Source organism: Dendrobates tinctorius, unplaced genomic scaffold, assembly GCF_039654945.1.
Source record: "Dendrobates tinctorius isolate UK_male_01 unplaced genomic scaffold, ASM3965494v1 ptg000060l, whole genome shotgun sequence".
NCBI lineage: Eukaryota > Metazoa > Chordata > Amphibia > Anura > Dendrobatidae > Dendrobates > Dendrobates tinctorius.
In genome coordinates, this window is record NW_027361728.1 from 23,875,104 (window position 1) to 23,887,107 (window position 12,004).

The window sequence follows — 12,004 nt, forward strand, 5'->3', positions numbered from 1 at the left end:
TGTGAACCCGGCCTAACACTATGAGATGATGATATACCAGACAATGTGCGGAGCCTCTCCTCCTACACACCATATACTGTATGTATCCGCCAGGGATGAGGGGACAGGAAAGTGGAGCTTTATTTGGGACTAAAGGTAACGCACAGCTCATTGCAGATGATGATGATGACAACGTGCTGCGTCCCTCCTCTTACACATAGTCACACACTATATATGCCACGGAGGAACTGGCAGGATATATTTGGGACTGAAGGGTTAACTCACGTGTATTTATCCACAGCTCCTCCTCTCCTGACCGCTCCTCCCCCCAGATGAGTCACAGTCAGGATTCACTGCTTCCAGGCGCCAGAAAAAAACAAAACGGCTCATTCACCTGCAGAGCCGGCTCATTTCGTTCACAGCAGGGAGCCGGCTCTTTGTATCGGATCGTTGACGAACGACACATCACTATTGTATTGTGGGAGATGAGAGCCTGACATGATGGCGGCAGCCGCTGTCAGGGCGCTGCTGTGCGGAGGTCGGGGGTCCGCGCGTGTCCTCTCCAGGTAGGTGGGCTCCTATGGCTGCGCCGCACTAGAGACACAGCAGTGTGCCCGTGTAAGAACTACAAGTCCCAGCGTGCAGGCCAGTGACGTGTGCTCTCCTCTTCCAGTATCTTCCAGGGCCTGGCTGTGAACAGCAGTGTGGCGGCTCCTCGGCTGCAGGGCTCCTCTCTGCACTCGTCCGCGGCTCGCAGAGGACTGGACGAATTCTTCGATGACCCTAAAAATTGGGGAGAAAATACAGTGAAGTCCGGTGAGGCCAGAAATGGGATTGACGTCTAAGCGCCCCATAAAATAAGGGAAATCCTGGCTTAGAGGGGCTCTCCATCTCCACTCCTGGGCAACCGGCTGTTAACGGGCCCAAGGATCTGTATGCATCAAAGTCTACAATACCTTCTAACATAACATCTGGTGACCGCTGCAGCCAATCAGTGGCCCTTGGTCGCCTGCAAACTACACGGTTGAGTCTGAGTGGAAGTAGAGTGAAGGCTGAAGAGGAGGAGGGTGAATGGCCGCATAGCTAGGCGTATCTAGTGAGGGGTCATGGGATCTGCTCCGTGTATTCACTTTTTGTTTTGGCGCAATTTACATTTAAAATAGTGTTCACCTGACAGATGGATGTGTGGTGTGTGTATATATATATATAGTGATGTGACGGGTGGTTAATGGGAGGTGTATGTCACAGGGATGGATGCAACCCGGAGTATTTTGTCTCTAGTGTACATGAGCACTAATATGGCGTCTAGTGCACTGGGTCCGGGGAAGCTATGAGAGATGGGAGGGTCTGGCTACCCATATTGCCTCCCCTTTGGGTGAGGTGCGGACTGTACCCCGTTTTGCCTGAAGAAATGTGTATGTTCAGGACCTGTGGTGAGGCCCTGGTCATGTGATCCATACCTCACCTATGGGTGTGGTTACTCGGCTATGTAATTGAGGTGTTTAGCACATGAGAGGGTGTGAGGCCAGACTTCCAGGTGGGACACTACAGAGTGGTCTGTGTTCTCAGGAATGAGAAGCCTTCCTGTGTCTGGCTGCAGATAGAGCTCTGCTATAGACATTGCCCTGGTGTGTGTGTGTGAGAGCTGGGCCTGAGGGAACACAGCCCAGCTACGGACTGATTATGTTGCTTTTGACTGCGGTGAAGGCTGGAAACCGTGTTTTGTTGCTGTGAGGTTTATGGAGCAAATAAACCGAATGGACTCGTTTTAACCCTGATTGTGCCGGTGTTTACCGCCAAGACCTGCAGAGTGAGTAACCCCCGTCCACAGACAGTGTGGAACGTTACAATATATATATATATATTATAGCACACATATCATAGGTGCAACCTCTGCAGCTCAAGAGGTAAAGGGGCCCATCACTACCCCCAAAGCAGGTGGCAATGTGCATTATGAGGAGCTGTTGGATGGCAAAGGCCTATATATTGTCCTTGCACAGGAGCCCTCTTCTGTCTGTGTCCGCCAGTGAGATTCATAATGTCATAGTTGTGAAGCAGCGCTCTAGTATTGGCCTCGCTCTGGCCTTGTTCTGGGCCCTCGTCCACTTGCAATGAGAGCTTGTGACCATTATGGTCAGTCAGATGTTGCAGTCACAAAATGGCGGCACAGGTCCAGCGTGACGCCCTGAAGAGCTGAAGACAGCAGGTGGTGACTATAATATTAGGTGCAGGGACTTTGTGATAGTAGCACCGATCCAGCGCTGCAATAAAAAATACAACTTGCTGAAGAGGTGCTTTACAATGATGAAATAAGACACAAGGACTTGGCGTTTACCCCATAACCTAATGTGAAAACCCCATAACGGGAAAAAAGACAGAAATCTGCCTCAACTTTCTAACTTGGGGAAAACCCTTTTAATACAACAATGTGTGTGTGAACATGGCTTGGTATGCCCCTAGTAGCTGCGTGGGGTGTTTGTGTGCAGCTGCCAGTATGTGAGTGAAGAGCGCCACCAACGCAGAAGCACCAGGACTGACCGCTCTTCCTCACTTTTGTGTCTTTGTTATCAGGTGATTTATGGACCATTAACCAACTGAGATGCAAAAGCAGTGAAGACTTGCACAAACTTTGGTTAGTAACTCCAAGTAATGTAAGCAAATAATCATACTGACTTGGGATTTATTCTCAAGCAGCGGATTATTTGCAGGAATTTTTGTGGCCATCTCCAAAAATCTACATGGATCTTGCTGAAATCATGTGCTCATCGCCAGAATGGCCCCATTCCGATAGTTGGAACAGAAGTCCAAGAAATAACTGCCTCAAATTCCCCACATGAGAATAAACATTACAGAGAAACCTGTAGCCATCAGGTCAATGCTTCTTGGCAATATATTTTAATAGTACATTGATAGAGTGCACTGAAACAGTGCAGTATTACTATTTTCATATTTCTTTTTTTTTTTCCTCATCTGTCCACACTTGTATGTTTTATTCACGACCTTCCTGCATTGTAGATATATAGGGGGCGCATAGGTAAGTCACACCGGTTCTTTGGTGCCTGGTCATACCTATAAGAAGACACCAATAATTTAAATGGCACACGATGGGTAGAGGGTCCTGTTACAGATTTTACATAGAGATCCAGGAACGTCAAATTGCCACTCTATGACCTGGTCAAGAAAAGGGAATGTATATCTCCACATCAACCATCCTGCATACCTGGTATGTGGCTCCTCGCCCTGCCTGTGACTTCATTGAAGTGCTTAGCAACATTCAGAGTGGTAGATATCGTTTTTTCAGGCTAGTCCTTCAAATACAATTCTTTGCAGGATTGCACATAAGGTTTTCTGATAAAGCTTGTAGCACCCATTGTGTGTTAGATGTTAAGGGGATGCTTTACTATAAGCGATGTATTTGTTGTAGATGGAGTAATAGATTTCTTTACTCTTAGGTATGTGTTATTAAAAGAAAAGAACATGCTGATGACTTTAGAACAAGAGTCCAAGCGGCAAAGAGTAGCCATGCCAAGTCCTGAGCGTCTCTACAAGGTATCAGCAAGAAAGGGACCGATATATAATGTATTCATTTTTTTCCCCATGGGTCGTGAGAATTTTAGTTTTGATGGAATTGTGCATGTATGAGATATTAGCTGTTTACTAAATCAGACTAAAAGCTCTCTACTCTGTGTGATTACCTGATTAATTGGGCTTGTTCTCTTTACTGCAGGTAACCAAGTCTATGGAGAACCTTCACACGGTGGTTACAGAAAGGGAAGATGCCCTTCGACTCTTACAAACTGGTCAGGAAAAGGCAAGGCCAGGAGAATGGAGAAAGGACTGCTTTGGCGATACAACATGGTACAACATATTAGTAATGTTATCTTGAAGATAAAGCTGAAGTGTTAGCAGGGGACGGGCAATAACCTGAGCATGTAAAGGCGTTTCAAGATCAAAAGCAATTTGGCAAAAGAGGCATTGTAAGGAGGGAGGAAACAAACTGCTAGAATATTGCTGGTGAGTTAGAGTGAATCAGATGTCTGTACATATCAATCCGAGCACGGACTGTCTGCTGCTGTCCAGACTGGATTATGACCGCCTCATACATTTCTATGAGGCTGTCACATGTGGGTTGGGAGAGCCACTCCCAGTCCTTGTACTGCATTCCGTGCTCGTATCGATATATACGGATATCTGAGCCCTTAGCGTATTTTTCGCTTTATAAGACGCACCTGATTATCAGACGCACCCCCAAATTTGGTGAAGAAAAAGAGAGAATATTTTTTGTTAAATGGAGGTGTGTCTTAGAATCATAGAATCGTAGAGTTGGAAGGGACCTCCTGGGCCATCTGGTCCAACCCCCTGCTCAAAGCAGGATTCGCTAAATCATCCCAGTCAGATGTCTGTCCAGCCTCTGTTTGAAGACATCCATTGAAGGAGAACTCACCACTTCTTGTGGCAGCTTGTTCCACTCATTGATCACTCTAACTGTCAAAAAGTTTTTTCTAATATCTAATCTGTGTCTCCTCCCATTCAGTTTCATCCCATTGCTTCTAGTCTTTCCTTGTGCAAATGAGAATAAAGTTGATCCTTCTACAATGTGACAGCCCTTTAGATATTTGTAGACAGCTATTAAGTCTCCTCTCAGTCTTCTCTTTTGCAAACTAAACAATCCCAAATCCTGCAACCTTTCCTCATAAGACAGGGTTTGCAGACCGGTCACCATTCTGGTCGCTCTTTTCTGAACTTGCTCCAGTTTGTTGATGTCTTTTTTTAAAATGTGGTGCCCAAAACTGGACACAATATTCCAGATGAGGTCTGACCAAAGAGGAGTACAGGGAAATAATGACTTCACGTGATCTAGACTGTATGCTTCTGTTAATACATCCTAGAATTGCATTTGCTTTTTTTGCTGCTGCATCACACTGTTGACTCATATTCAGTCTGTGATCTATTAGTATACCCAAGTCTTTTTCACATGTGCTGTTGCTTAGGCCTATTCCTCCCATTCTGTATATGCTTTTTTCATTTTTATTGCCCAGATGTAGTACTTTGCATTTTTCCCTGTTAAAAACCATTCTGTTAGTTGCTGCCCACTTCTCCAGTTTATTTATATCTTTTTGAATCCTCTCTCTCTCTTCTCTAGTATTAGCTATCCCTCCTAGCTTTGTGTCATCAGCAAATTTAATCAGTTTACCCTCAATTCCTTCATCTAAATCGTTGATAAAGATGTTGAACAATACAGGGCCCAGGACAGAGCCCTGTGGTACCCCACTTGAAACATTCTTCCAACTGGATGTGCAGCCATTTACGACCACTCTTTGGGTCCGATCACTAAGCCAGTTATGAATCCACCTAACAGTTGCCTTGTCCATTCCATACTTAGTCATTTTTTCAATAAGGATTGTATGAGATACTTTGTCAAATGCTTTGCTGAAGTCAAGATATACTATATCTACAGCATTTCCTTGATCCACCCAATCAGTGATTCCGTCATAGAAGGAAATTAAGTTAGTCTGACATGACTTACTAGTTACAAACCCATGCTGACTCTGTTTAATCACTTCATTCTTATCCAGGTACTGACATACATGTTGTTTAATAATTTGTTCAAAGATCTTTCCTGGTATAGAAGTCAGACTCACCGGCCTATAGTTGCCTGGGTCCACCTTCTTCCCCTTTTTGAAGATAGGAACAACATTTGCTCTTCTCCAGTCTTCTGGGACTTCTCCTGTTTTCCAAGAATTTTCAAAGATTATGGAGAGGGGTTCAAAAATTTCTTCTGCTATCTCCTTCAGTACTCTGGGGTGTAATTCATCTGGACCTGGAGACTTGAATTCATTTAGGTTAGCTAAGTGTTTCCTCACTATCTTTCTGTTTATAGATATCCTGGATTCTTCTATTCCCTTAATAGGACAGTGAAGAACAGTTGATGTCACATTTCCTTTCTGAGAGAAAACAGATGCAAAATAGGAATTTAAAAGTTCGGCCTTCTCAACATCCTGTCTTACCATTTCATCATTTTCATCCTGTAAAAATCCTATAGCATCTTTGACTTTTCTTTTACTTTTGACATATCCCCAAAATCCTTTATTATTGCTTTTGACATCTCTTGCAAGCCTCAATTCATTGTCAGCTTTAGATAATCTGATTTGTGCCCTGCAGGTTCTGCAGACAGCATTATATTCTTCTTTAGATATGCCTCCCTCTTTCCATTTTATAAACATTTTTTTTCTTCCTTTTTAGCATGTGCTTAAGTTCTGTGTTCATCCATCCTGGCTTCCTTAAATGCTTCCTATTCTTCCCTCTTTTCGGAATTGTTAACAATTGTGCTTTGAGAATTTCATTTTTCAAGATTTCCCATCCTTCCTGGACATTTTTGTCTTTAAGGATATCCAGCCATTGGATCCCTCCAATTCTCTTTTTGAATCCCTTAAAATCTGCCTTTCTGAAATCTAACCTTGACGTCTGAGTCTTCACAGGTCTTCCGCCTCTAGTTATCCAAAATTCTAAAATAGCATGGTCGCTACCTCCTAGGGTCCCAGCCACTTTTACCTCCTCAACCATTTCCTCCCTGTTTATAAGGATTAGATCCAAGGTAGCAGTTCCTCTTGTTTTCTCCCCTACCTTTTGGAAGATAAAGTTGTCAGCCAGAGAGGATAAGAATTTCCTTGACCTGTTAGTTTTGCCTGAGAGAGATTCCCAACAAATGTCTGGATAGTTGAAATCTCCCATGACAACTATGTCATATTTTTGGGAGAACTTGGCCATTTGATGCATAAAGAGTTCATCCATATCTTCAGGTTGCACAGGCGGCCTGTAGTAAATGCCTACAATGGTGTCCTTTCCATTGTTCTGTCCTTGTATTCTTACCCAAACAGTTTCCACAGAACTCCCAGTCTCTGAAGCTTCAATCTCTGTGCAGATATACGCGTTTCTAACATACAATGCGACACCTCCTCCTCGTTTATCAAGTCTGTTTCTTGCAAATAAGTTGTATCCTTCTAGTCTTGTATTCCAATCATGTGTATTGTCCCACCAAGTTTCAGTGATTCCAATCACATCATATTTCTTTTCCTGTGTTAGTAGTTCCAATTCTCCTTGTTTGCTGCCCATGCTTTGTGCATTAGTATAGAAACATTTTAGTTTGTGATTGGTTTCTCTTTCTCCAATATTTTTATTAATTAGATTCTTTTGTCTTTGTTCTTCCTTTCCACTTCTAATAACAGAGTTCTCAATAGCATTTGTCAGGTGTATGGCTTTTTCTGGTCTTTTGCTTCCCTTCCCATGTTGTTCTAGTTTAAAGCTCTCCTTACAAGTGTAGCAAGACGACTTCCAAATACTTGTTTTCCAGTCTTCGTAAGGTGCACCCCATCTCTAGCAAGTAGTCCATCGTAAAGGTAACTCACTCCGTGATCCAGAAATCCAAATCGTTGCTGACGGCACCATCGACGTAGCCAGTTGTTCACCTGCAGAATCTTATTCCACCTCCTTGTTCCATGGCCATCCACTGGGAGGATGGAAGAGAAGACCACCTGCGCTCCCAGTTCTTTCACTTTCTTGCCTAAGTCTTCAAAGTCTCTGCAGATGGTTTCCAGGTCGTTTCTTGCGGTGTCATTTGTCCCCACATGTAGTAGCAGGAATGGGTAGTCATCTGTAGGTCTGAAGAGTCCTGATATCCTGTCAGACACATCTTTAATTTTTGCACCTGGAAGACAGCACATTTCTCTTGAAGTTATATCCGGTCTGCAGATAGCGGCCTCTGTTCCTCTCAACAGGGAATCCCCCATGACCACCACTCTCCGTTTCTTCTTCACAACATTTTTCTTTCTCCATCCAGGAGGACTCTGAAGGCGTACAAGGTTGCTGTTTGTGGGCAAAGTCTTATCCTGATATATTTCTTCATTGGTTTCCTGCGTGAGAGCCTGGTACTGGTTCCTGAGCAGTATGGGTGCTGACTGCCTCCCGATCCTCCTGCTTCTCTGGGTTACATGTTTCCATTCCTCTGTTTCTTCAGATGCACTTCGAATTTCTTCTCTTTCTGTAACATGAAGAGATAATTCTGCTCTGTCTAAGAACTCTTCGCCTTCCTTAATGATCTTCAACGTAGCTAACCTCTCTTCGAGACTTTGCAACTTTTCCTCCAACAGGGACACAAGCTTGCATTTGTGGCATGTGAAGTTTGGCTTTTCCACTGGTAAGTCTTTGAACATGTAGCAAGAAATGCAGCTCACCAAATGGCTCCTGGCCTCTTCCATATTGAGATTTCTTAAAAACGATGAAAGATGAGTCAAAATTTGCGCGCCGATAGGCGCGCGGCTTTCCGATTTCCTCTTTTCAGCTGCAACAGCCAAAACCCAGTGATCGTTGAGCTCGCGGAGACTCTTCACTTATCCCAGAAGGCACTGGGAATACGCAAATAATCTCCTCAAGACTCTTCCCCTGGTTTTGCCAGTGTCAGTGCCAGTGTCCGTCTTTCAAATCATATATACAGTGCCTACAAGTAGTATTCAACCCCCTGCAGATTTAGCAGGTTTGATAAGATGCAAATAAGTTAGAGCCTTCAAACTTCACACAAGAGCAGGATTTATTAACAGATGCATAAATCTTACAAACCAAAAAGTTATGTTGCTCAGTTAAATTTTAATAAATTTTAAACATACAAGTGTGGGTCAATTATTATTCAACCCCTAGGTTTAATATTTTGTGGAATAACCCTTGTTTGCAATTACAGCTAATAATCGTCTTTTATAAGACCTGATCAGGCCGGCACAGGTCTCTGGAGTTATCTTGGCCCACTCCTCCATGCAGATCTTCTCCAAGTTATCTAGGTTCTTTGGGTGTCTCATGTGGACTTTAATCTTGAGCTCCTCCCACAAGTTTTCAATTGGGTTAAGGTCAGGAGACTGACTAGGCCACTCCAACACCTTGATTTTTTGCCTCTTGAACCAGGCCTTGGTTTTCTTGGCTGTGTGCTTTGGGTCGTTGTCTTGTTGGAAGATGAAATGACGACCCATCTTAAGATCCTTGATGGAGGAGCGGAGGTTCTTGGCCAAAATCTCCAGGTAGGCCATGCTATCCATCTTCCCATGGATGCGGACCAGATGGCCTGGCCCCTTGGCTGAGATACAGCCCCACAGCATGATGCTGCCACCACCATGCTTGACTGTAGGGATGGTATTCTTGGGGTCGTATGCAGTGCCATCCAGTCTCCAAACGTCACGTGTGTGGTTGGCACCAAAGATCTCGATCTTGGTCTCATCAGACCAGAGAACCTTGAACCAGTCTGTCTCAGAGTCCTCCAAGTGATCATGAGCAAACTGTAGACGAGCCTTGACATGACGCTTTGAAAGTAAAGGTACCTTACGGGCTCGTCTGGAACGGAGACCATTGCGGTGGAGTACGTTACTTATGGTATTGACTGAAACCAATGTCCCCACTGCCATGAGATCTTCCCGGAGCTCCTTCCTTGTTGTCCTTGGGTTAGCCTTGACTCTTCGGACAAGCCTGGCCTCGGCACGGGAGGAAACTTTCAAAGGCTGTCCAGGCCGTGGAAGGCTAACAGTAGTTCCATAAGCCTTCCACTTCCGGATGATGCTCCCAACAGTGGAGACAGGTAGGCCCAACTCCTTGGAAAGGGTTTTGTACCCCTTGCCAGCCTTGTGACCCTCCACGATCTTGTCTCTGATGGCCTTGGAATGCTCCTTTGTCTTTCCCATGTTGACCATGTATGAGTGCTGTTCACAAGTTTGGGGAGGGTCTTAAATAGTCAGAAAAGGCTGGAAAAAGAGATAATTAATCCAAACATGTGAAGCTCATTGTTCTTTGTGCCTGAAATACTTCTTAATACTTTAGGGGAACCAAACAGAATTCTGGTGGTTTGAGGGGTTGAATAATAAATGACCCTCTGAATAAACTTTTCACAATTTAAAAAAAAATTAAACAAATAACATTCTTTTTTGCTGCAGGGCATTTCACACTTCCAGGCTGATCTACAGTCCAAATGTCACAATGCCAAGTTAATTCCGAATGTGTAAACCTGCTAAATCTGCAGGGGGTTGAGTACTACTTGTAGGCACTGTATATATGTCCCTCATCCTGGTATCTATATAACCCCCATCCTGGTACATAGCCCCCCCCCCCCCCCCCCCCCCTCCTGGTCACTATATTTCCCCCTGCTGGCAAGCACATGATAAAATAACAAACACTTAACTCACCTTCCGATGATGGCTCCATGCTCCCCCTTGGCTCTTCCTGCATCTGTGCTGACATCCAGGAGCTGCTCATACAGGCACTTCATTGTAGCTTCAGGAACTTCTATCACAGGACCGCAGTGCTGCACACTGGGAGTCATGTGACCGCAGGTCCTAGTGGTCATTTGATGGAAGGTCCTGAATCTACAATGAAGTGCCTGTAAGAGCAGCTCCAGCTCAGACACAGGGGCAGCTGGGAGCACGGAGCCATCATCGGAAGGTGAGTATAGCGACGCGGCGGGGGGAGAGTGCAGGCACATGCAATATGCGCCACTCCCCTGTCTACCAACTCGGCGCGGCTTCAGCACCGAGGTGATGGACAGCGGGTGCAGTGAATATTTCATGAGCCTAATGTGCGGGAGCACTGACCACCCGCTGTCTCTGCAGCCCACCCCAGCCCCCTGACATCACTCCAGAGTCGCCCCCCCCTCTACAGCACACAGATTCGGATTATAAGACACCCCCCCCCCCACTTTCCCCAAAAATTTGGGGGAGCAAAAGTGAGTCTTATAATCCAAAAAATAAGGTTTTTCTGCACCTGTAGAATAAATAATTCTTCACAGTTTCAGTGTGGGTTTTTGTTTTTATTTTATTTTCCTATTTTTACAGGCATAGATGCAAAGAATGGCCTATACCTTGGTACTTAAACACACGTTACCGGAAAAAGAAGTTTTTTGCCTTGCCATATGTTGATCATTATGATAGGTAAGATTAATATAATGTTTAATGAAAAATTGTAAAGCTTTTATATGTATAATATAAAATTAATTTATTGGTAAATTGTGCATCTGATGGTTGTGGTCAGATTCTCATAGGGTCTTTATAACCTAGAGATTTCCACTATGACAGCAGTGTGTCGAAGGTTTCAGTCTTCTGGATGGTGGACATAACTTTGATGAGCATGTCAAGAATTTGAGCAAAGATTCAACTTTTTTTTTCCTTTCAGATTAAAAATAGAGAAGCAGCTGCGAACAGAGGCAAGACAGAGAAGTGCTGCAAGAGACCGGCAGCGGAAACTAGAGAAAAGGTTCCCACACATAGCTAACAAATCTTAAAATGAAATGGTCATGTGTAAAATAAATCGACCTGCATTTCTAGTTACATATGTATCTGTTATTTGTAATATCTCATGCTTGTCACCCAACAAATTCCATTAAGTCTGTAAACGAAATGCGTTTTAATGAAATAGTTAAGTCATTGAGAACTGTTCATATGCAGGTCTAAAATCTAAATGTACAGGTGTAACTGCTAGAAACATTAAGTCATCTTACACACGGAAGGATTCTTTTTTTTTTTTTTTTTTTTTTAATTTTTCTAAGGTAAGGGGAGAAAAAAACTTGTCAGGAGGCCAGATCCCTAAAGCCTCTTTCAGATGGCATGTCTTTTTTCCCATATATTCTGAGGCTTATGAGAAAAACAGATGCCACCTAGATGGAAAAAATGACTGAAAATCTGTTTCAGCACTTAAATAAATGGTCTGCTGTTTCTGGCATGCAAAGGGAATAAAATAAAAAAAAGACATCTAAATGAGGTCTATTTTAGAGTGCCTGATATTTTTACATGTGTGGCCACATGGGTATGTTGCTGAATAGAATGGAGTCGGTCTGTACTATTAGTCCAAACGGCACGAAAACGGTTTTGATTGTTTGGCAGATTAAAATGGTCAGAAAATATAAAAAAAAAATCCCAATGCAGCAGGCACGCACCACCTGTTTATAAATGGAATGCAAACTAAAATATAGGTAACTCAAAGATTGCTTGCACTTTCTAAATTT

At 43.8% G+C, this 12,004-nt stretch overlaps 1 protein-coding gene across 1 annotated transcript; it reads left to right on the forward strand.

Moving 5' to 3' along the window:
• Positions 1-314: 314 nt before the first annotated feature.
• On the forward strand, positions 315-11,330 carry MRPL47 (mitochondrial ribosomal protein L47). The gene is made up of 7 exons (XM_073578787.1): positions 315-545; positions 653-795; positions 2,551-2,611; positions 3,432-3,528; positions 3,707-3,837; positions 10,839-10,934; positions 11,176-11,330. The coding sequence occupies exons 1-7, from the start codon at positions 478-480 to the stop codon at positions 11,282-11,284; spliced, it is 705 nt and encodes a 234-aa protein (XP_073434888.1). The 5' UTR covers positions 315-477; the 3' UTR covers positions 11,285-11,330.
• The last annotated feature ends 674 nt before the right edge of the window (positions 11,331-12,004 follow it).

Excerpts from the sequence above, each read along its gene's own strand:
- MRPL47 (XM_073578787.1), top strand. The coding sequence starts at position 478 with ATGATGGCGGCAGCCGCTGTCAGGGCGCTGCTGTGCGGAGGTCGGGGG. Across the intron at positions 546-652 it reads TCCGCGCGTGTCCTCTCCAG|TATCTTCCAGGGCCTGGCTG; the intron begins GTAGGTGGGCTC and ends CTCCTCTTCCAG. Across the intron at positions 10,935-11,175 it reads TATGTTGATCATTATGATAG|ATTAAAAATAGAGAAGCAGC; the intron begins GTAAGATTAATA and ends TTTTCCTTTCAG.